General features: G+C 60.6%; 1 protein-coding gene across 1 annotated transcript; it reads left to right on the top strand.

Annotated features, from left to right (window-relative positions):
- Nucleotides 1–621: 621 nt before the first annotated feature.
- DCTN2 (dynactin subunit 2) lies at nucleotides 622–22,661 on the top strand. Its single transcript, XM_065576622.1, has 14 exons — nucleotides 622–778; nucleotides 3,299–3,367; nucleotides 17,095–17,191; nucleotides 17,495–17,556; nucleotides 18,300–18,398; nucleotides 18,761–18,921; nucleotides 19,590–19,743; nucleotides 20,538–20,603; nucleotides 20,742–20,780; nucleotides 21,069–21,146; nucleotides 21,575–21,646; nucleotides 21,964–22,066; nucleotides 22,166–22,257; nucleotides 22,365–22,661. Exons 1-14 carry the CDS (start codon nucleotides 743–745, stop codon nucleotides 22,449–22,451), a joined length of 1,215 nt encoding a protein of 404 aa, XP_065432694.1. The 5' UTR covers nucleotides 622–742; the 3' UTR covers nucleotides 22,452–22,661.
- Nucleotides 22,662–22,692: the final 31 nt, after the last annotated feature.

Below are 22,692 nucleotides of genomic sequence, written 5' to 3'. Positions count from 1 at the left end.
TTCCCCCTCCAGCCTCACATCTCCCCATCTGCAGCCCCACAGCCCAGCCCCACATATCCCAGCCCAGCCCCACATCTTCCCATCTGCAGCCCCACATCTCCCCATCTGCAGCCCCACAGCCCAGCCCCACATATCCCCGCCCAGCCCCACAGCCCAGCCCCACATCTTCCCATCTGCAGCCACACAGCCCAGCCCCACATACCCCCCCTCCAGCCCCACACCACAGCCCCACATACCCCCTCCAGTACCAAACCACAGCCCCACATAGCCCCTCCATCCCCACACCACAGCCCCACATAGCCCCTCCAGTCCCACACCACAGCCTCACATACCCCCTCCAGCCCCACATCTCCCCATCTGCAGCCCCACAGCCCAGCCCCACATATCCCCATCCAGCCCCACAGCCCAGCCCCACATCTCCCCATCTGCAGCCCCACAGCCCAGCCCCACATATCCCCATCCAGCCCCACAGCCCAGCCCCATACCCCCTCCAGCCCCACATCTCCCCATCTGCAGCCCCACAGCCCAGCCCCACACACCACCCTTTCCAACCCCACATCTCCCCCTCCCCGCCCTGCACCCCAGCCCCACATCCACCCCAGACTACAACTCCCAGGCTGCCCCGCGCGGCCGGGATCTCGTCGGCCCCCGCCCTCCCCTGACGCTCTCGCGAGATTAGCGGCTCCTCCCTGAGTCCCGGCCCCGGTGACTCCAGCTCAGGCCCCGACCCGGCCCCGCCGCCATGGCCGAGCCCAAGTACGCGGAGCTGCCCGGCATCGTGAGTGCGGGGGGGAGGGGTGGGGTAACTGGGGCGGGGGGTTGGGGGGCTGGGGGGAGGCAGTGAGGGGGTGGGGTAACTGGGGGGAGGGTGGTTGGGCTGTGGGGGGAGAGGGTGGGGTAATGGGAGGGAGGCAGTGAGTGGGTGGGGGTAACTGGGGGAGGGTGGTTGGGGGGCTGGGGGGAGGTAGTGAGGGGGTGGGGTAACTGGGGGGCTGGGGGGGATCTGTGGGGGGAGGGTGGTTGGGGGGCTGGGGGGAGAGGGGTGGGGTAACCGGAGGGAGGCAGTGAGTGGGTGGGGGTAACTGGGGGGGTGGGGGCAGGTCTGTTGGGGGGCTGTGGGGGGAGGGGGAGGGATAACTGGGGGAGGCAGTGAGTGGGTGGGGGTAACTGGGGGGCCGTGGGGGGAAGGGTGGGGTAACTGGGGGAGGGTGGTTGGGCTGTGGAGGGAGGGGGGGTGGGGTAACGGGAGGGAGGCAGTGAGTGGGTGGGGGTAACTGGGGGGGTGGGGGCAGGTCTGTTGGGGGGCTGTGGGGGGAGGGGGAGGGATAACTGGGGGAGGCAGTGAGTGGGTGGGGGTAACTGGGGGGCCGTGGGGGGAAGGGTGGGGTAACTGGGGGAGGGTGGTTGGGCTGTGGAGGGAGGGGGGGTGGGGTAACGGGAGGGAGGCAGTGAGTGGGTGGGGGTAACTGCGGGGGTGGGGGCAGGTCTGTTGGGGGGCTGTGGGGGGAGGGGGAGGGATAACTGGGGGAGGCAGTGAGGGGGTGGGGTAACTGGGAGGCTGGGGGGGATCTGTGGGGGGAGGGTGGTTGGGGGGCTGGGGGGAGAGGGGTGGGGTAACCGGAGGGAGGCAGTGAGTGGGTGGGGGTAACTGGGGGGTCATGGGGGGAAGGGTGGGGTAACTGGGGGAGGGTGGTTGGCAGAGCTGTGGGGGGAGAGGTCACTTGTGTCCCTGGACCCCCCTGTGCTGTTGGGTGCTCCCCACCAAACCCCGGTGCGTGGGGGATGTTCCTGAATGGGGCGTTGCGGTTTGATGCGAGTGAGGGGGTGAAGTCCCAGCCTAGCTCCCCCCAGGGCGCCGCTGGCCCGAGTGCTGCTCTGTCTCCTTCTCACGGGGCCCGGCACTTCCCCTGGCACCCGATTTTAGCCCCCCGGACTCCCTCGGCACCAAGCTCTGGGGCTTCCCACCCTTCTCCTGGGAGCTGGTTTCCTGGGTCTCCCTTCCCACCCCGCAAACACCAGCGCTGTGGTTCCTGCTTTGGCGTGTCAGAGCGTCCTTTGTACGAGGTAAATGGACCCTGAGCACCTGCAGCGGGTTCCACGTCTCATCAGGGAGGCAGTGTGGCCATGCGGCTAGAGCACCAGACTGGGACCCAGGAGACTTGGGCTCTGTTCCTGGCTCTGCCACTGGCCTCCTGAGTGTCCTTGGGCAAATCGCTTTCCCCTCTGTGCCTCAGTTTCCCATCTGTACAATGGGGATAGCAACCCTGCCCTCCTTTGCAAAGTGCTTTGAGGTTTCTGGATGAAAAGTGCTGGATAACCGCTAGGGACTGCTGTCTGCAGAGACACGTTCAGAACTGCTGGCGTTGCTTAGTCTAGCTCTGGGGTGATGTTGTCATGGGTGGGAACAATAGGATGCTGTTGCTAAGATGTGTTTGTCATGCAAATCTGTATGTCCTCGTTATAGGGTTACATGTGTCTGTCATTTGGGTTAGCCCAAACTTCAGAACGTGCACAGATTAATGATTGGCAGTGCCAGGCACCAGCTGGCACAGTTGAGGCCTTCCCCCCCAAATGTTAGGAACTGCATCCCTTTATGAAGGAAGCAACGTACTTCCTGGTTGTTCGGTACCCCAACAACCCACCTTTTAAGATCCATGGGTCCTACACGCACCCATCACAACGTGTGGTGTCCTCGCCTAGTGCACCAAATGCCCCAGTAGCATCTATGTGGGTGAAACGACACAATCGCTACGCTCTGGAATGAACTGGCCCAGAAAAATGATAAAAGACCCACCATCTCACCCGTGGGTGAACACTTCTTCCCAAAGCGATCCCTCCAGATCTGGCCTTGTCCTTGAAGGAAACCTGCACAACATCTACAAATGAGGAGCCTGGGAGCTTAAATTCATAACTTTGCTAGACGCTAAAAATCACAAACTTAATAGAGACGCTGGCCACTTCACCTTGAACGGTCCCTTGAAATAAGTGCTAACTACTCATGCTAAACAATCTGCTCCATCTTGTATTTAGCTGTGACGCTCTGAGTACATTTCCCACACCTGAAGAAGAGCTCTGTGGAAGCTCGAAAGCTTGTCTCTCCCACCAACAGAAGTTGGTCCAATAAAAGAGATTACCTCACCCACCTTGTCTCTCTAATATACTTCCTGGAAGCAGATGTGTTCTCTGTGTACCTGGCGGTGTGAGGCGGGCCCTCACTTTGGGTGCTATTCTTTGCAATAAGAGCTGCGTCTGTCCAGAACTGCCAGCTATCCTGACTAAAACGCATTTGTGCTTCTAGGCCAGGAACGAGCCAGATGTTTACGAGACTAGCGATCTCCCAGAAGACGACCAGGCGGAGTTCGATGCGGTAAGGTTGTGTGGAACGCAACAGCTCTCTGACTAGCGTTGTGGTTGGAGGGCAGTGATAAGTGGGTGTGCCAATCCCAAATCATTTCCAAGGCTGCTTTTGCCCAAATGACTCCCGTAACTGTGCCGTATTGGGTGTATACTCCAGCAGATCTGGGTAGCAGAAAGCTCATCAAATGGTACTGTTTTCAGAATAGTTCCTAGCAAGGAAGGTGCGACAGTCCTCTTCTAGAAATGCTGCCCCCATAAACATCTGTTAAATCCTTTTCTTGGCCTTTTCATCATCCCAAAGGAGAACATGCATAAGGCTTTGGGGAAGGAAATCTCTGAAGAGGCCCTTTGCTTTTCTTCATCACTTTCTTCCAAACTGGAATTGGGTCTAGTGGCAACTGGAGAGATTATCTGCTTTAAATACAGTTGAGCTTGGTAGTCAGAAAGGGACTGTTCTCCCTTTGACGTGAGGTGCTCACCACGTTTGTTTGGTTAAATGCAAGATAGTGGGGTGGGAGTGTGTTAAAAATCAGATGACATCTTGGCATTTTATTTTCAAACTACAAATATATATTTGGGGCATCCTGGAACTCTGGTCTATGAAATATGCCTTTGGGCTTTCCTTGCCAGGCATAACACCAAAGAGAGATGGCTGTTCTTGTAGCTAGTGAAGCAAATCGGGCTGCTGTACATTCCCCCCTATGCCGTAGGGGTTTGGGCAAAAAAACAGAACAAATCCCACTGTTGCTAACACTGGGGAAGTCTCGGTGTAGGCCAGGCTTCTGTGGGTGCTGACGCTTTAAACGCCTTATTGTCTAGCTGCGCGGCGCCAGGGCTAAGCAATGCAGTGTTAAACATGGAGGCAGGCTCTGTCAGCGCTCCCGGCAAATGGAAAATGTTTGCCAGAAGCCCTGGTGTAGATGACCAGAAATGACAGCTGGCCAAACCCGGTCCTGAATCGAATGCGTTCGCTTTCTGATACGAGAGCAGCTCTGACGCTGCCGACCGTTCTTCAGTGATGCCTAATGCACTCCCGCGCCCCAGGAAATCCACACCGGGGATTTGTAGCCTGCATGAGGCTGCCCAGGGGAAAACGCCGCCTGAAAGCGTCCATTAAACTCTCAGCATTTGGGTCTTGGGCCTAGTTTGGCCTGAGCCCATTGTAAAAGCAAACTGTCTAACATCTCATCGCTGTGGGGAGCGCAGGGTCTGTTGAACCTTCTGCGGGAGCTGTGCTCAGCAGGGGAATTGCAGAAGGTATATTGGCCTCATGGCGTCTTGCTTTAGAAAAGGGAGTTTTCAGGGGTGGGAAGGAGCTGACTCAAACGCCCGGGAAATGCAGGCTGCAGGCACTGAGGGAACACTAGAGGCTCAGGATTGAAAGCATCTCAAAATAGCAGCAGGAATGGGCGTGCCCTGGAGACAGTCTCATTAACTGGACCTGGTCGGTGAAAGCCAGGGCTGAATGATGGCTTTGCCTTTGTCATCCCTGCCCTCAGATCAATGCTTACGTACCCAGGGGTGGGGCGGATCCACCCTGATGGGAATGAGAGGCCGGGGGCAGGTCGCTGGCCCTTTCTGGGCCTCGGTTTTCCCAGCTGTAAAATGGAAAGGATCCTTTCCCACCGCCCGGGGTAATGTTTACAAAATGCGTTGCAATCCTCTGGCGATCGGTGCCCTCCAAAGCACACTTGGTAGCTTGAGAGAGAACGGGTGAATTTCCCTTGCTGAGCAAAGACGAATGTCATACAGGTGATTTATCATGACCTATCGCCAGCTGGGAGTTCAGGGTTCTTTTTAGTGCTCTGCCCTGCTTTCGAAGTCCTTTTCCTCCCACATCTCAGGCCTCTGAGTCGGAAGCCTTTAGCAGGGCACAGTTTAGTCAAGGAGTAGCTGCCATGGCATGGCCTAGGGTTGTGGCATCTTGTTGCAGCCCGGAGCTGCGCCCGGCTCGGGCGCGAGAAGATTGCGGTCTGTAGCGTTTGGAATCTTGCTGGCGTTTCCGGTGCAAGTGACTAGACCAGGAGCTGGGAGAAACATCGCCCGGTTTTGATTGAAAATGAGCTTAAAAGCAGCAACCCAAGTTGGAGACGCTTCTGCAACAAACCTGGAAAGTAGGTCAGCACTTGGGGGAGACGTGGGTCTTTCTGCTCGAATCAGCGTCAAGGGTTTGGCTGATTAACAGGAGCAGACAGAAGGGGCGTTAAAAGAATGTTCTCCAAGGTGGGGGCGGTAACGCGAACACCCTGAGTGGCCATGTTGTGTAGCACCCACAAGGAAGCGAGGGGGTTCCCTTCTCTGCAGCTCTCGCGGCCTACCTGAGGGTTTAATGTAAGCAGGAAAGTGGAGCCGTGAGGACTAGGCTGGCTTACAGATACGGGGTGCCGGTGGGAAACGAAGGCGTGTGCGCATCCTCCACCAGCCTCCGATGTAACGAACCGCTTCCCTCATTAGTCAGAGGTTTATCTTTCGCAGTGCAGCGTGTTCCCCCCGGTGTCCTTCCCACTTCCTCCAGCTCGGGCTTGGATCTCTGCAACGAAGGGACCTCACTTAGGGGTCTGGTCAATTGCCTCTTTGCTCCGACTTTGCACTAAGGCTTCCCCCTTCCTTAGCTTCCTGGCTGTCCTGCCATCTTCTCAGGCTGCGACTCCTTTCCCTCCATCATGTTGTCACGGACTCACAGATCGTGCCCACTCTTGGCCCATGCGGTCCGTGGGGGGTGCCCCTTTCAGTGCAACAGCCCTTCTTGGGGGTCCACTCTCTCTCGGGGTCAGGCCCCTCCACCTCCTGGAGCCGCACCTCTCTGAGCCTTAGTATGTCTGTATCTGCCGTGGGCCTCCTCAGGGAGTCCCCTCCCTCTGGACCCCCGGGGCCTCCACCCCCGAAGGGGTTGATGCAACCCTGTTCTCTAGCCCAGAGCGACTCTCAGCCAGTGTAAAACAGGAGGGATTATTGAGCGTTGAAAACAGCACAGGAAACTCTCAGGGCCTCAGGCCTGGCCTCCTTCAGCCCAGCACATCCCAGTCTCTCTGCATCCAGGTGGTCTCTGCCTGCTCCCCCTCTCCAGCCCCGAGCCCCCCTGCTCCCAGCTGGGCCTCTGAGATCACCGGCCCCAAGCCCCGCCTCTGTCCATTGTCTTCTCTCCAGGTAAACAGGGTCACCGTGGCCTCCTCTCCCCTCTTCTGTTCTCTGGCCCCCTCTGGCTGGAACCGGCTGGTCAGATCTTGGGGTCCTCTCGTCACAGCCCATTGTCCTCCCACTGGCCAGAACCGGCTGCGACTCCTGAGCTGGGCCTCCAGGTCGCCAAGTCACCAGTCACTGGGGTCTCCATTCTCCAGGCCATTGGCCGGGGTCCCAAGTTCCCTCTCCGGTCCTCTACAACAACAAACTCCCTCTCACCTCGTTAAACCAGGAACACCCAGGGAAACTGAGTCCCACCCCCTCTGCATGCAAACCATTGAAAAACCAGGAAAAAACAAGAAACCCCCCCACTTCGTCACACATGCACACTGAACGCAAGCGCTGTCGGATGCCACAGCTCAGCCTTTAGACTCTCAATCAGATGCCCCTCTTGCTTAGCCCGACTCTTTGCTACTCCGTTGTGCTGGAATTTCCCTGAGCCCTGGGGTCCGCGTGGCGTACAGGGGCAGCACTGAAGAAGCCCTGTCCCCGTGCGTGCCAGGTTACATGGCAGTCAGATAGGTGAATGGGAGCTGTGGGTGCCCAGCAAGGTGCCCCCATGTTGATTTTGTCGCTTGCCTTTGGCGAGAGGGTTTGAGTCACTCGGGCTTTCTCTGGGCAACGTGCTCTGCAGTGAGGCTCCAGATGGAAACGCCTTTGCAGGGTGGCTGGGAGCTGGCTTGGCTTGGCACACTCAGTTATCATCGGCCTACCTGCGTGGTGCTGTGTCCGGCAGTGTGGTCAGTGTCTGTGTTTGTGTGGCGCTCGCGATTGCTGCTGGCATGTTAGCCGTTTGAGTTGGCGCAGTCAGGAGACCAGGGTAAATGAAGGTGTAAACTCACCACGCTTCTGGAGGCTGGTCAGAAACCAGGCGAGTGAAATACGGAGCAGGCCCCGACACTGCTCCATACCCGATGTGCAGGGCAGGCAATTCCTCTGCAACCCATGGCTGTGTAGCCACCCCGGCCCTGGCACACGATCCTACTCGAGAGCAGGATTTCACCCAAAGAAACGGCCCGCTTCTCCCAGGTTCCCTCTGCCGTGCTGTGTGAGAAACGGGCGCCGAAGGGCACGGGGTGGATGCTGGCCCATGTGGGACGGCTGTTTCCCCAGGCCTGCTGCTTCGCCCCTGGGCGCATCCCCGTTGTAGAGAACTCCACAGAGCTCGGCCGTTGACTCTGAAGTGGGAACTTCCCACGTGGAAGCAAAGCGGTTTTGTGGTTGCTCTCGCCCCGCCTGTGTCGAGGCCTTCAGAAGCTGGGATGGAGACCATGCCCCATTGGGTGGCCCTGTCTCTCTTGAATGGCCTCCTGCCTGTAGCCAATTTGCCTCCATACTCCTGAGGTCTCCCCCAGCCTGCCCTAAGGGGGCTAAACTGAGCCTGTGTCCAGCCCCACGTCCCTCTCCAGGTGAGCAGCGGGAGATGCCGCTCTACCCTGGGAGCTGACTCATTGTCCTGCTGAGCCTCACTGGCCTAGAGGGAGCTACGCCCAGGGGCCGGTTGTGCCAATAATCTGACTATGAACCCAGCCCCGGCATTGTAGAATAGAGACCTGACTTGTAAATTACACACCCGTATTAAAACAACACAAGCTCAGACGTTTCTGCCCAAACCCAGGGCTAGCGGCTCGTTTTTCCCCTGAAGAGGGCACCTGCACTCCTAATACGGCCATTTCTATATTCGTTTCTATGTAGCTTTTAATTGGCTTATGAAATTCATTTTCCTGGCCGCATAATCTGATCCAGCCTCCACGTGTTACCCCTGCTGCAGTGGGGATAATTCGGTTTTGAATGGCTAAGTCTAATGTCCTTTTCTCCAAGATGATCCTTCCCAGAACAAGCTACGGGCCCTTTGCTGGCTTCGCCGCTGGCAAGGTTTGGTGGTTTGCAGTGGGAATCGAACAATCTCGCGACGCTTGGCCATGGTGCTGCTTTTGGAACCAAATCTGTCCTTGCACCTGTGCTGAGAGGTTGCTTGAAGCGTGGGGCTACTTTCACTGGTGCTCTGTGCTCCAGGCTATTCCTGGCTGCAGGAGTTAAGTCCCCAGTCCCCATAGGCAAGACATGCTTGACTCTGAAGCCTTCAGGCTGCTTTTATCCTTGGGAGCAGGTGCATGTTCTTCTGAGCTCCAGATTTAGCGATTAAAGCCCAGAGGTTTTCGAGCACCGCTGCCTTGTTCACGTTCTTCCGTTTCCCCTTGCCCATTTTGAGCCCCGCATGTGTGTTGCAGAGCTGGTCTCTTGGTAAATAGATCTCCCCAGGACGGTTCTCGCTACCTCTGGACCTGAAAGCTGCAACGTTATCGCTGAGACTAGATCTTGGTTCAGTGGAATTCTATTTCTGCCGTCCCTTTAAACCAATTTCAGCCCGATGTACTAAATGAGATTCCAAACCCGGGAGCCTGAGCCGCGTGTGCAGACGCGAGACGCCCCTTTCACCGTATGAATCCAGGGCCACTGACCGGATGAACGTTAACTCTAATGCAGTAACGCCCCGCGGCAGTGCCCTGCTGGCGTGCTCTACGGTGTTTTTATTATTGTCTGCTCCAAGGGCTTAAAAGAGAGACTAGATTTAAAAAAATAAACAGATCAGCCTTGAACTCAATTGAAAATGAATTGCCCCAGGTGAAAAGGCCACAAACGGTGTCTGAATTGGGGACTTTCAGCTAGCTTAAGTTTTTCTCCCTCCTCTGCCAGCAACAAATGAATGCAAACAGCAGCCTCGGCCCGAGTCAGTTGGTAGCAGCTGCTGTGAGCTCTATGCCCGGAATGGCACCTTGGCCTGCTTCGGAGAAGCCTGGCTTCTCTGGGCGTCTGCGACTGGCGTCTTCTATTGGCAACAGGAATTAATGATGCTGGAGAATTTCCAGTTGCCTCCCTAGCTAGTGCACTTCGGGCATTGCAGTGAGTGCTTTCGAGCGCAGCCCATGGGGCGGGGCCGTCCCTGCAGCTCCTCAGACAACCCCTCTCGTTTTGGGGTACCAGCTCAGACTGCTTTATTGTGTTGATTGACTGTTGCGCAGTTGAACTTACCTGAGTTTTCCTAATGCTCTTCCCCCCCTGCCTTTTCACTACCTTGCCTGGATTCTAGTTTGCACAAGTAAGACCATTACAACGCTTCTCTTTTGCATGCTTTGGAATTTGATTTTTGCATGCGGGTAAATCTGCACCGCGCTTGGTTGTGAATGTAGCGAAGAGTTTTAAATCCCAGTCGTTAACCGCCCCCCTCCCCAGGGGGGTCTGATTTCAAGATGATTGTTGGGTTAATCGAGGTACGGGTGTGAAATTGGCGGGTGGCCCGGGGCAGTGTTCTCTCTTCCCGCACTAAGGTATGTAGCCGGAGCAGAGGAAAACGAGGAATTGGACGTTGGTTTTAGCAGGAGGAAGGTTTGGTTAACGGGGATTTCTCGCCCAGAGTGGGAAGAACAAAAGAGGAGCCTAAATCCAGGCTAGTGCACCCGCACGGTGCCCTGCCGGGGGCTCTGCCGGCTGTGTGGCAGGCGCCCCGGGGTAACTGGCATGAAACGGAGCAGACTCGCTGTCCTGCTCTAATACAAAGGGGTGTGCCGATCCCAGAATGCAATGCAGCCTTTCAAAGATGGCACCCAGCCCAGGTCCCCCTCCACCTCCTGCCATGGTTACTGCAGCCTCCTCTTCTCTGACACCTGCACCCTCCCGGGACGCTTCTCCTCCCGACCATGCAAACTAACCATCTTCCTCGCCTGGGGATCGGGCCACGTGCCCCCGTCCCCTGAGATTTCCCACTGCTCCCCCACCCCCCCACTTCGAGTTCAAGCTCAGTCGGCTGCTGCCCCTGGCCAGGCACTAGCCCTCGCCACGTAGCCCCGTGGGCTGCTGTCCCTGGCCGGGTGCTAGCCCTCACCTGGTCAGCCGACGGCTGCTGTCCCTGGCCGGGCGCTAGCCCTCACCACGTAGCCCCTGGGCTGCTGTCCCTGGCCGGGCGCTAGCCCTCGCCACGTAGCCCCTGGGCTGCTGTCCCTGGCCGGGCGCTAGCCCTCGCCCGGTCAGCTGACGGCTGCTGTCCCTGGCCGGGCGCTAGCCCTCGCCCGGTCAGCCAACGGCTGCTGTTCCTGGCTTTCCTCATCCTACCCCCTCGGGCGTCACGCCTGAAACGCGTTGGTAAGATGCTTGGGGCTTGGCTCTCTGTCGGGAGGCAGCTGGCATTGCTATGACGACACAACCAGACTGCTTGGGTCAGACTGTAACGTGGCATGCTGGGACCTGGAGCCTGCGGGCTGCTTTACTGTTAAAGGCGAAGGCTGTTGTCTGGCAACACGGTGATAGAGAATGAAAAAAAACCCCTAGAAATCCCGTCCTCTGGTGAAACAAATCAGACTGAGGCCTACTTAACAATTCTGCTCTCCAGGTGCTGCCATGGGGAGCCCAGGTGACAGCTGGGGCAGGACACAGGGTCTTTACTTATTTTTTTTGATCTGTCCCTCAATTTGTAATCCCTGCAAGTTGGCCTACTGGGGTCTGTGAGGGCCCGGCGTTGGGGGTGGTTCTTGCTGGGCGAAAAGGACCCTGTGTTTATTTCTGACGATCAGAACCAACAGTCAATCAGGCGGTTTAATGACCTCACGCTAAGGGATTAGTGTAACTTCTAGCCTGTGAAATGAGCAGGGGTAGAGCCTGGGTATCCTGGCATGCCCTGTCTGGCCACCCGAATCTCTGGGGGAATCCTCGGAATGATGGAGGCGCCGTGTGGGGCCCGCTTTCCAATCCGCTGGTTGCTCTGTCTCTCCGGGTGAGTACGTTCCAGCGGCAGGCTGGCAGGGCGCTCTGGAGGTGGAAAGCCCACCGTATCCTTTTGGACTAGCTTTCCCTTTCCTGTCCTCCTGTTTTCACGGCAGCGTCAGGAGCAGGCTCACCCCGAGGAGGAGAAATGGTGCTCTTAATCCCTTCCTCCCCCGAGAAATGACTGGCGCGCCTCACCGGCTGGGGAAACACAGCTCTCCCTGCGGCCGTTCCGCACCACCACTGTGGGTGGCTCCGGCCTTTGTCTAGGAGGTGGAGGGTGTTTCTCCGCATGTCATCTCCGCATCCCGTGAGCCTGTGTCGCTCTGGCCTCCGGCAGAAGTCTCCTCTCCTGAGGAGCGTGCATGGATTTTGTTGTTCCAATGGATCTTTACAACTAAAACCCCTCGCCCCCCCCTCAAAAATCTCCAGATGGTAGCCACCGATTCTGGGAGAGAGTCTGGTCTACTGGTTAGAACAGCTGGGGCCCGGGAGCCGGGTGTTCACAGCTCTCAGACTGTGACTGTAGGCAAGTCAGTGCCCCTTTTCGTACCTCCCTCCATTAGCCCCATGGGACATTTCGAGGGAATGGGGGGTGTTGTGTGCATCACACCTGAGCTCGGCAGTTGCTGTTGTGTTACCTCTGGGAAGGGCTTGGGGGTGATGGCCTGAGAAGGTGCGCAGGTCGGGGGTGGGCCAAAATACCCTGCAAAAGGTGCCTCGGGGGCACCTCTGATTAGCCTGCTGAAAGCTGGAACCTTTGTTCCCAGTTCCTCAGTGGACGGGGTCTCAGCGTGGGCCCCAGATGCCAGGCGGAACGACCCTAGTTTAAGCCATGGCTAAGTGCTGCTGATCTCTGAGGGCATCAAATGGTCCCTCTGACTTCCCCCCTCGCTTTGGTTTGGCCGAGCAGCGGCTGCCCTCCTGGGCACTCAGGGTGCGGATCCAGGGTGGCCTCGTGCTCCTTGCTCGACTCCCTTGTCTGCGTGCAGAAACAACCCCAGCGGTGAGTGCCGCTAAACCACAGCTCCCCTCGCCTGGCTGATTGCAGTGTGTGGCGCCAGCCAGGTGCCCCCAGCAGCAGCATGGACCTGCTGTCGCTTTGTCCCTCCAGGTGGCCAAGTCAGGCAAGTGTCAGTTCGGAGGTTTCCCTCTCCGCTCCCCCTCCCCAGTGTCTCAGGCTGGGGCCTCTTTAGCATCTGGCTAAAAGTCCAAAGGAAGAGTTTAAGCCCAAACTGTTGGAGGCTCTTAGCCGAGAGCTGGGGGGCACCTGGCCCCACGCCACGGGGGTTTCATCGTCCGCAGACGGGTGCCGGCTCCATTCCAGGCTTTGGCTCTCTCCAGTTCTCTGATGTTGTGTTTCCAGGGTGTTCTCAGGAGCTGGGGACTCCGCTGGGGTGAAGCTGGTGCACAAGGCAGGTCGGAAGCCCCCCCCCAGGGTGTCCTCTTCATCTTTTCTGTAGACCCGCTCCTACCCCGGCAGCGGGCACCAGATATGCCTGAAGGGGGCCGGGCTGGGGGATGGCAGAGTTGCCCACCCTCTGCAGAAGGCAGGTGGTGAGGGCGTTGGAAAGAGAAGCTGGCAGGAAACCCCTCCCAGCCTCCCCAGGGTGAAGCCTGGCAGTCCAGGTGCGAGGCGATCTCGTGCTATGCTCCATTCCAGTGGCTTGTAGAGCAGGTAATGCCTAGCCCCCTTGACCAGCCGCACGCAAGCCGGCTAGCGGAACTAGTAGCCAGAAGAAGGTATCTCCTTAGGGGTCAGGCAAATGCACCCCCCTTTGGCTTCCCCCCCCCAGGATTCAGGTGCACTGCTTGGCGTTCACTGAGGCCCCATCTTGGTTTTCACCCAGCTGCCCGGTTGGTTGGCTGAGGTGGAAGGAAGCCAGCGGTTTGGCTCCCGGTCACTCGGTGAAGGATTAGGCGGGGCTTGAACCCAGGTCTGTTGTGCCTCTAGACCACACCCGGCCTCCTGCTGCCCTGGGGGAACAGCCGTCGGGAGGGCAGCAGAACAGAGAGCAGAGGGTGCAGAGACACTGGGCACCAGCAGCTCCCTGCCTGGCTTTCCTGGGGCTGGCAGGATAGTGTCCTCCAGACCACAGCTTCAGAAATGGCCTCCTAGAGATGATGGGGGTGGCGAGGCGGAGAATTTCCCTGCTGCCCAATCCCCTTTGCTATTAATGGCTTTGAAAATGTCAGCCTAGCTGCCCGCCTAGGCGGAGGGGCTGCTGTGGAAAGCCCCTCCCTGCTGTGCCCTTGCATCCGGGCGCCTGCCTATGAGGGCGTCTCCTCCACCGCGATCCCTTCAGCTAACGTGGGTATTTGTCTGCTATTCCCTGAGCTGGGAAGGGGGGAGACCCGTCAGACTTTTCCACAGCTCCCCCTCAAATGCTCCTTCCCGTCCCGCTGCTACCAGGGGGCACCATCCGCCGTTGCATTTCAGTGATCTAAGCCCCCGTCCGTGCACACGCCAGCCCGGGAACGGCCAGCCGTTCAGAAGCATAAAGAGCAGCTAAATTTGCTGGGGCCCCGCAGCGGGAGACGATGGAGCCCCTGGGCGCGCTCTGCCGGCGGGACTAACACACGGGTGCCGCTGGCTGAATCCCGCTGCTCCACGTCTGTCCTCTCCGAAGCTCCCCATAACCTCGCAGCTCCTAGGAACGCGGCAGTGGTGCTAGCGAACTCCCCTGCCGTAGGCCGGCTGCTAGCTTTGCGAGACGGGGGGGTCCGTGCGTGGGGACTGTGTAAACTGGTGTGTAGTGCATGTGACAAGCTTCTAATACGATTTTTGTCTTTTTCTCTCCCCCCCCCCCCGCCCCCATTCCCTGCCCTCCTAACTTTTCTTTGACTTTCTCACCTCTGGGAAAACGCAAGGAGCTGGTAAGGAGCCTGACCTCTCGTCTGCTTGAATGTTCTGCTGAGCGAGCAGCTGCTGTAACCTTTTGTCTTTACCGACCCCCGGGCACCAGAGCAAAACTTGATTGCTGCCCCGCCCCCCGCCCCTTGCTGGGGGTCCCGTAGGCAGGCTGTTCCCATCACTTCTAACCACTGGGCATCATTACTCCCCAGCCCGAGACCAGCGGCTCCCAAACGCTCCCAGTTCACGTTCTGCCTTCAGAAATCGCTCTGAAGTCAGTCGGCCCGTCAAGCTCCCGTGCGGCCTGCGGTTTGGGAGCCCCTGTCCTGGACGGCACAAAAGCTCCGAGTCACCGTTCCTAATCTCAAATGGCCGTTACTGGCGTCTGCCCAGCCAGCAGTCACGAGGCCTCCTTTCCCCGGCGTTCCGAACGCGCCCCAGCCGGTCCTCGCAGCCCCGCGTGCTGGAGGCTGAATGCTGTAACGGCATCTAAACTAGAGCAAACCCGGCTTCTGCCCCCCGCGTTCCAGGACGGGCTGGAGAGAGCAGCCCGGGGCTAGCTCTGAGGAGCGTCCCCTTCATTTCAATGGCTGCTTGGTGCAAATCGGGTCCAGTGGCTGAATCCATCTTGAGGGACTGAAACTGATCGCTGCCCCTTGACTCCCCAGGCCTGGCCCGGGTCCCTGTTGTGCTAGGACCGAGAGGTGGCCCCTGCCCCAGAGAGCTTCATGCTGCTCATAGCAGATTTTTCCAATATTAATAACTTGGCTGTTTAAAAGGGTGCCAGCTTTAAAGCCTTCAGCCCATTCGCCGTAACCTAACGCGAGCAAGCGTCTCAAACTGGACAGCTCCCGGGGTTTCCCTCGAATGGCGAGATTCAGCCCAGCGAGACTGGCCAGGGCTGAGGTCGAAATGCCCTAAAACCAGTAGGCACCCTGGCAGATTCTGAACGTGGAGGGACCATTCCCCGGCGGGGACAGTTTGGGTTTGTAACCTACTTCGGGGGTCCCTTTGTTTAAATGTTAGGGGGGTTTACAAGCCGGTTAGTTACCGTGGAGTGCAGAGCAGGGCAGGGTCCCGGGCCCCCGACCAGGCAGCCCCGGGCGAGAGATAAAGACAAAAGGTTTCTCTTTAACCGTGATTAACCTGCCTTTGGTGTTCTCCTAGCACTAACCCCTAGGCGGGCGGGTTTCTGCCTGGCACCAACGCTCTCTGTGCGCGGGAGAGGCTCTGCTCTGGGCCTGACGCTCTGAAACTGCCTGATGACTAACTCACCCTCTGAGCACTGAGCAAATCCAGGTCAGCAGCCCCCAGCCTCCGCACAAATCCCTCCGCCAACATTCAGGCCTGCGTCCGAGCCTAGGCCAGTGCAGGAGGGGTAGGTTCCTGTGCCTGCGTCTAGCCCCCCCCCCCCCCCCCCGGGGGGCCTGCCCCGTCTCCTAATCCCTGGAGAGCTCCATGCCCAGGGGCTGCCCCGTTCCGCGAGCCAGGCCGATCGCCAGAGACGGGCTTGTTCCCAGTGTGGAAGTCAGACTCTCATCATCCCAGGGCCGGCCCCCTGCGGGCCATTAGGGGCGAGCCGAGGGCTGGGCTCCATGTGCCGAGATCGAGTCCTGCGCTGGGAGGCAGGAGTCGCAGCCGGAGAGTTTGCTGGGGCTTCCCTCCTGATCTGCCGCGGGGGCAGCCCTCTCTGCAGCTCGGTGCCCCAGCCGTGTGCTCCAGGCCATTTCCTTCACCCCGCCCGGCCTGGGACTCTCCAGACCTCTGGGGTCGGAGCCCCGGTTCTTTTCATGGCTTCAGGGCGATCCAGCCACCTGTTCAAACTGAGCTGCCCCCCTGTCGCCTGTACAGGCCCAGGGCCGGCAGCTGGGCATGGAGCGGGGGATCCCACCCCAATGCTCCCTGCGGCTGCAGGGCCTGGTCCCGCTGGCTGGGGGCAGCCATGCGAAGTGACTCCCCAGTGAGCTCTGAGCAGGACCGGCCCGGGAGGAGAATTGTGCAGGGACCCCTAGTGAGAGAGAGGGCAAGACAGGCTGGGGTGAGTGACCCCTGCTCGTCGCACAGGGGATGCGGTCCAAGAGGCTCCTCTAGCCCTCGGGGGGCCACGTCTCGTAAGGAACAGCTCAGCAGGTCTGTGATACCGAGAGCCAGTCACCCCAACCCAGGGTGACCCGTCAATCCATGGCCACGTCCCGCCGTCGGAAATGCAGCAGGGCGTCAGCCGCTGCGTTGACCGTCTGCGTCTCCTGTTCGTTGCACCACGGTTTGCTGGCGGGGGGATTGAGTGAGCGTTCGCAGCCTGGCGGCTCTGCTCCCTCTGCCTGTTGGTTGGGAGCCCCCGGATCCCAGCGCAGCGGCTTTGCGGGTAAAACCCTCCCCGAGTCTCCTGTCGCTCAGAACGGCCAGTCTGCAGAAAACGATTTTCCGTATTGATTTCCGTGTCCGCATTTACAAGAGAGCCGGCCCTGCAAGCCCACGCCCCGCGGGGCCGCCCCCTGCGGTCCTCTCGCGGCCCAGGGCTCCTGGCGAGGCTCCACAAGACTGGCTGGCGCTAGCGAGACCCAAGAGCATGTTAATGTTATCCTGTAGCTCCCCCCCCAGTGATATCCGAGCCCCCCTTTATCTGCAGGGACTTCGGAATAGCCCCCGAAACCTTGGGCCAGAGGCAGGGCCTGAGCTGAAGGCTTTGAAGCTGTGGGCATTGAGCAGGCCTGGCTGGTTTGCACACCTGTCACCAGGGGCTATTTAAAGGGGGCCCAGCCGGGCCCCGGCCAAGTTATTAACATCTGGTGGACTCTGCTCCTCCCTGGGGCAAGGGCAGCCGTGCGCTTCCTGCAGCACTAAGGGCCCGTCGGAGGGCGGGGGTGTCCCTAGGGAAGTGCTCTCAGCTGTTGGGGGAGGGGGCGGGTGGCCCCGGGGTCTCTAATGCTGGCCTGTCTGCGCAGGAGGAGCTGACGAGCACCAGCGTGGAGCACATCATCGTCAACCCCAACGCTGCCTACGACAAGTTTAAGGACAAGAGAGTGGGCACCAAAGGGCTTGGTAAGGCTGGCCCGGGGGGCACCCGTCTCCTGCATTGCTTGGGAACGGTGGGAGGGGAGGCACCAACCAGAGCGACTGGCCGGTGGTAGAAGTGAACCGGGGGCGTCGCTGTTGTGTCCTTTGATTGGTTTGCGGGTGGGGGGGCACCCAGAGCAGCACAAGCTGCCCCAAGTCCTTACGGAGAGCCGGGGAGCACTGAGCGTGCCCAACGGGGGAGTCTCCCACGGGGGTCGTGGCTCAGCGCCCAGCCGGGGGCTGGTTTAACGTCCCCCGAGCGAACTGCTCTCTCCTCTCGCTCTGCAGACTTCTCGGATCGCATCAGCAAAGCCAAGCGGACGGGCTACGAGTCGGGGGAGTTTGAGATTGTAAGTAACCGGCCTGGTTCTGTCGCCGTCCCGCTCTGAGAGGAGGGTACTAGGCACGCTCAGTGGAGAGAGAAGAGCTGAAATCGGCACTTTTGTCCTCCCGCGCGTCCCCCGAAGGGAAGTTAAACCGTCCCCCGAGCCCAAGGGCCCTGGAGGCCAAGCTGGGCCCCCCCCCCACTCCTGAGAGGGGTCTCACCACTCCCTCCCCTGCTGGCTGCCTGGGCAGGGACCGGACTCCACGACCTTTGGGCCCAAAGCGGGTGTGACGGGCTAATGCCCCTGCCTGCCTGTAGCTGGTTCTCGAAGGCTTTGGCTGTGCTTGTCACTGGCCTGGGGGGGGAAGGAAATGCCCCTCCCTTGGAATAAAACCCAGCCGTGGTGAACCCCCTGGCTCCCCTCCCTCTGCCTGAGTGAGTAGTCACAGCCCCTCCTGGGAGGCCGAGGACCAGGAATTATGGTCACCCTGACGCGACGACGCTCCAGCACTGGGCAGGGCATCGGGAGCGTGTGGCCCTCAGGAGGTGTGAATTTGGCTCGCTCAGCTTCGGCGGGCCCATTTCAGGTCCTCCTCGGCTTTGAGGCTGGGTTTCCCATCAGCCTCCGGTAGAGAGGCACCCTACCCCAGCCCGCCACCCCCGGGCCCGCAGAGAGCCCTGTGCAGAAGCCGATTCCCCATTGCAGGGTTAGAATTCGTTGAACCAGAGCGGAGGGGCCATGCGACCTAAACCCCTCTGTGTCGTTAGCTAGGGGAAGGCATTGGTGTGAAAGAGACGCCGCGGCAGAAGTACCAGCGGCTGCTCCATGAGGTTCACGAGCTGAGCACAGAGGTGGAGAAGATACAGGTAGGAGCCACCTTGGGCGTCGTGCGTTGCCCCCATTGGGTGAGACGTCCAGGCCGTGTCCCTCCAGTCTGGTGGGAGGCAGTGGTGTCTGGTGGGCAGAGCACTGGACTGGGACTCAGAAAACCTGGGCTCTGTGCCCAGCTCTGCCACTGACCTTGGCCAAGTCACTCCACCCCTCCGTGCCTCAGTTTCCCCATGTCAAACAGGGAGCCCTTTGAGATCTACGGCTAGAGCCGATTGCTCCCCGCCCGTGCCACTGGCTGGGAGCAGAATTGTCAGAGCCTTTAGCTGGGAGGTGGCGGGTCCCCGTGACCGCAGAGCCCCACGCCCCGGCTGTAACGCGGCAGCGTCTCCCTCTGCAGAGCACCGCGAAGGAGTCGGCGGCAGAGGAGAAGCTGAGCCCCGTGGCGCTCGCCAAGCAGGTCGTGGTCCTGAAGCAGCAGCTGGTCTCCACGCACCTGGAGAAGCTCCTGGGGCCGGACGCAGCCATCAACCTGACTGACCCCGACGGAGCCCTCGCCAAGTGAGCTCGGGTCGGCTGCTTCCCCGTCCCAAGTGTCCCTCAGCGAGGGAGCGTTTGGAGCTGGGACGTTCCATCCTCGGGCTCAACCTCCTTTGTGGCGACTTCTCCCCGTAAACCGGGACCAAATCCCTGCTCTGCCCTGGCGAGTGCCCGAGGCCGTATTGTGCCGGCAACGTGGGGGTGCCCGGGGTGGCGGGCGAGAGAATTCAGCCCCAGCACCTCCTGCTGACCCCTGGGCTGGGGCTGGGAGGGAGCGTCCTCTCCTGAGCTCGGCGCCGCTGATCGGAAATCAGAGACCGGCTGGCCTCCCACCCCCGGGGTGCTGCAGTCAGCCGCCCCTCAGCTCCCGGGGGGCAGGAGCTGCCCGCGTCTGGTCGATGACAGCTTAGCTGTTCACCACGGGGGGGATGGGGAAGGATGAAAACCGAGGCCGATGGATGAGAGATTGAATCCACTGGGCTGTAGCTGCCTTGGAGCGCCCCAGGGGTGGTCGCGGCGAGGGGCGTTAGCGGGCATCACTGCAGCCTGGCCCCTTCGTCGCTGTGCCCACGAGGCTGGCGTCTCCGGTCCCCATTAACCCCGCCGCAGCAGCAGGGCCCTGTTACCTCCCAGCTGGTGACCGCCACTCGCAGGCCCTGGAAACCAGCAGGGTCTCTTCTGTTTACCAGGCGCCTGCTCATACAGCTGGAGGCGGCTAAGAGCGCCAAGGGCACCCCCGGGGCAGGGAAGAGCCCGTCGAAGGCCCCTGCGCCCGCAGGGAACATGGTGACCTATGAGCTGCACTCGAGACCTGAACAAGACAAATTCTCTCAGGCTGCAAAGGTGAGGCTGGGGCGGGTCTGGGTTCGGAGTTGTCTGCCGGGCAGCAGTGGCCATGCGACAGCAGAGCTGCGGGCAAGGCTGGGCGCCGGGAATGCCTGGGATCTACCCCTGGCTCTGGCCTGGGCGATTTAGCTCTTGCGTCACTTCGCTGGCGTGCCTCAGTTTCCCCAATCTAATGCTTATTTACTTGCCCCCTGGGGGAGGGGGGTGCTAATACTTGAAAATACCAGCCAAGTTCTTGTTTGAAAACCTGCTGCTGAGCCCATAGTAACATCACCGGGAAGATCTGTGGGGCAGGGCCCCTCTGTTCTGTGTCAGGGCACAGGGGGGACCATGCGCAGATGGTTATTTCTTGCCTGGCCTTTGAGGCTGGAAACCAGGGGGCCTGTTGGGTCAGACTCTGCCGTCCCCCTGCGCAGGGAGGGCCCGGGAATTCAGAGGCTGTGACGAAGGGTCTGGGGGCAGCAGGGAGAAGGAAGCGGGGGACGGCTTCTCGCTCTGGGGTGCCACAGCTCAGCACAGGAGCGAGCTGCAGCCAGCGACTGCCCTGGTGGCTGGATCGCACCCGCCGGCGGAGCCTTAGGCAGCCGCTGGGCCGGGGCAGCCTTGGCGTCTCGTGCTGCTCGGCCGGCGCCTCGGCAGGCCGGCACGGAGCTCTGAGCGGCCACCTGACTGCCTGCCTGGGCTTTCTGGGCAGCGATGCGCCGTTCCAGCACCCCGTGCCCAGCCTTGCGGGTAGGGGAAGCAGGGCATGCTGGGGGCGTCGCTGACCTCTCCTCTCCCCGTTGATCTAGATAGCGGAGCTGGAGAAGCGGCTGAGCGAGCTGGAAGCCACAGTGAGCTGCGAGCAGGACAGCCAGGTGAGCGCCCTGCAGGGGGATCAGGCTGGGGCGGCCGTCCAGCCCCCCTGTGCCTGGCGTGGGCATAGTGCCCAGGGCCGGGCAGCTCTGAAATTCAGGCTCCTGGCTCCACACGCTTGCATTCTCTCTTTCTCCTAGAATCCCCTGGCGGTTGGGCTGCAGGGAGCCAGCCTCATGGTAAGCCCGAGTGCTGGGGCCCGGCTGGGGAAGGGGGTTTGTTACGGCCTCGCCGGTGTCCTGTGGAGCACCGAGACCCAGGGGGCTGTGGGCCGAGGTCCCTTCCCGGGCCGGAGGCAGCGTTTCCGAGAGTGGTCTGGGGGGATGCAGCCTCCCCCGGTCTCAGGTGGGGCGCCCGAGCCCAGCCCTGGCCGGGTCAGGTTCTGCTGGGCAGGGTGCAGGCGGTGAACTCCCGCTGGCCGCTGCCCGGGGTCGGCATTCGCGTGTTTCAGCCCGTTCCTCCCGCAGGAAACCGTGGAGATCCTGCAGGCCAAGGTCAGCACCTTGGACGTTGCTGTGCTGGAACAGGTGGAGGCGAGGCTGCAGGTGAGCAGCTGAGGGGGGGAGGATAAACTGGCAGGCCCCCACCTCCGGGCCAGCCACCTGCCCTGGGGTGCGGTGACACCGGAAGGCGCCCGGCGCCCCCAGCCCGGCTGGTGGGATCCAGGGGCTGGGAAGGACCCAGCTGTGCTGGGTGTCTGCACAGGGCGCACCTGGCAAATGCTGCCCTGGTTCTGGGGGTCCAGGAGCACGGGGCAGCCCCTAGCCCCAGCAAGAGGCAATGGGGGGCGTGGATGGGTGCATGGCACAGAGGTGCTGAGGGACCCACCTTGCCCCTGCTGAATTGGTACCATCCTGGCTTCTGGCCCAGCCACTGTGGGGGGCTGTGCTGCCAGCTAGTGGGCAGGAGGGGGACTGGCAGGGCGAGGGGCACCTGCTCCCCTAGGATCCTCACGTCTCCTTTTCTCCCCCAGAGCGTCCTGGGGAAGGTGAATGAAATCGCCAAGCACAAAGTGGCCGTGGAGGACGCAGACACCCAGAGCAAGGTCAGGTCGCTGCGGCCCCGCCAATGCCCTGGCAGCCAGTGCCGCCCCGCTGCGATCATCTGCACCCACACCCCTCCTGGGGTGCCCCAGGCCCTGAACCCATCTCGGGCCTGGCATGGCTGGCATCACCAGCAGAGGGGGACTAGGGTGGCACAGGCTGCTGGGGGCTGGTGAAGGGGGGAGGGGACGGCACGTGACGCCTGGTACGTTGGGCTGCCTGTGAGCTGGGGGGGGGAGGGTCAGCGTGGGCCTTGGAGCCGCCCCCTCCTCTACCTGGCACTAACCCCCCCCCCCCATCTCCCCTCTGGTGCCACCAGGTGCATCAGCTCTATGAGGTCGTGCAGCGCTGGAGCCCCATGGCCACCACCCTGCCCGCGCTGGTGCAGAGACTGGCCACTGTCAAGCAGCTGCATGAGCAAGGTGAGGGGCAGGGGCAGCTGCAGGGGGGGAAAGGGGCTCTGTGCCCGTCTGCCCCAGGGCGGCTCTGAGCTGCTGCCTATTGGCTCTTGTCCCTTCCAGCCATGCAGTTCGGGCAGCTCCTGACCCACCTGGACACCACCCAGCAGATGATCGCCAACTCCCTGAAGGACAACGCCACGCTGCTGACACAGGTGGGCATCCCAGCAACACCCCCTTCCCCCCGGCCTGGGAGCGAGTGAACCCCTGGGGGTCCCCATGCTGTCCCCTGTCCCAGTGCTACCCACTCTCTGTCCCGCAGGTCCAGAAGACCATGAAGGAGAACCTGGTGGCTGTGGAGGAGAACTTCGCCAGCATGGACGCGCGGGTGAAGCAGCTCTCCCAATGAGCCCCGCGGCCCCAGACCCGCTGCTGGGGGGGGGCTCGCCAGTCCCTCTGCCACCCTGCTCCCCTCCCCCAGGCCCTGCCCTTCTGTGGGGGGAGGGGGCTCTGCTGCTGATGACCCAGGGTGAGGGGCAGAGCCCAAGGGAGGAAGGGGGGTGGGGCTCACGCTCATCAACCTGTACAATTATTTACTATTAAACTCTGTCTGCTCGCACGCCTGGCCCTGCCCCTTCCTGCTTCAGGGG

Source organism: Chrysemys picta, chromosome 22, assembly GCF_011386835.1.
Source record: "Chrysemys picta bellii isolate R12L10 chromosome 22, ASM1138683v2, whole genome shotgun sequence".
Classification (NCBI taxonomy): Eukaryota; Metazoa; Chordata; order Testudines; family Emydidae; genus Chrysemys; species Chrysemys picta.
This window is presented reverse-complemented; position numbering and strand designations above follow the sequence as displayed.

Coding starts and splice junctions, on each gene's coding strand:
- DCTN2 (XM_065576622.1), top strand. CDS start 743: ATGGCCGAGCCCAAGTACGCGGAGCTGCCCGGCATC. Junction 18,922..19,589: donor CCCGACGGAGCCCTCGCCAA/GTGAGCTCGGGT, acceptor TCTGTTTACCAG/GCGCCTGCTCATACAGCTGG. Junction 19,744..20,537: donor AATTCTCTCAGGCTGCAAAG/GTGAGGCTGGGG, acceptor CCGTTGATCTAG/ATAGCGGAGCTGGAGAAGCG.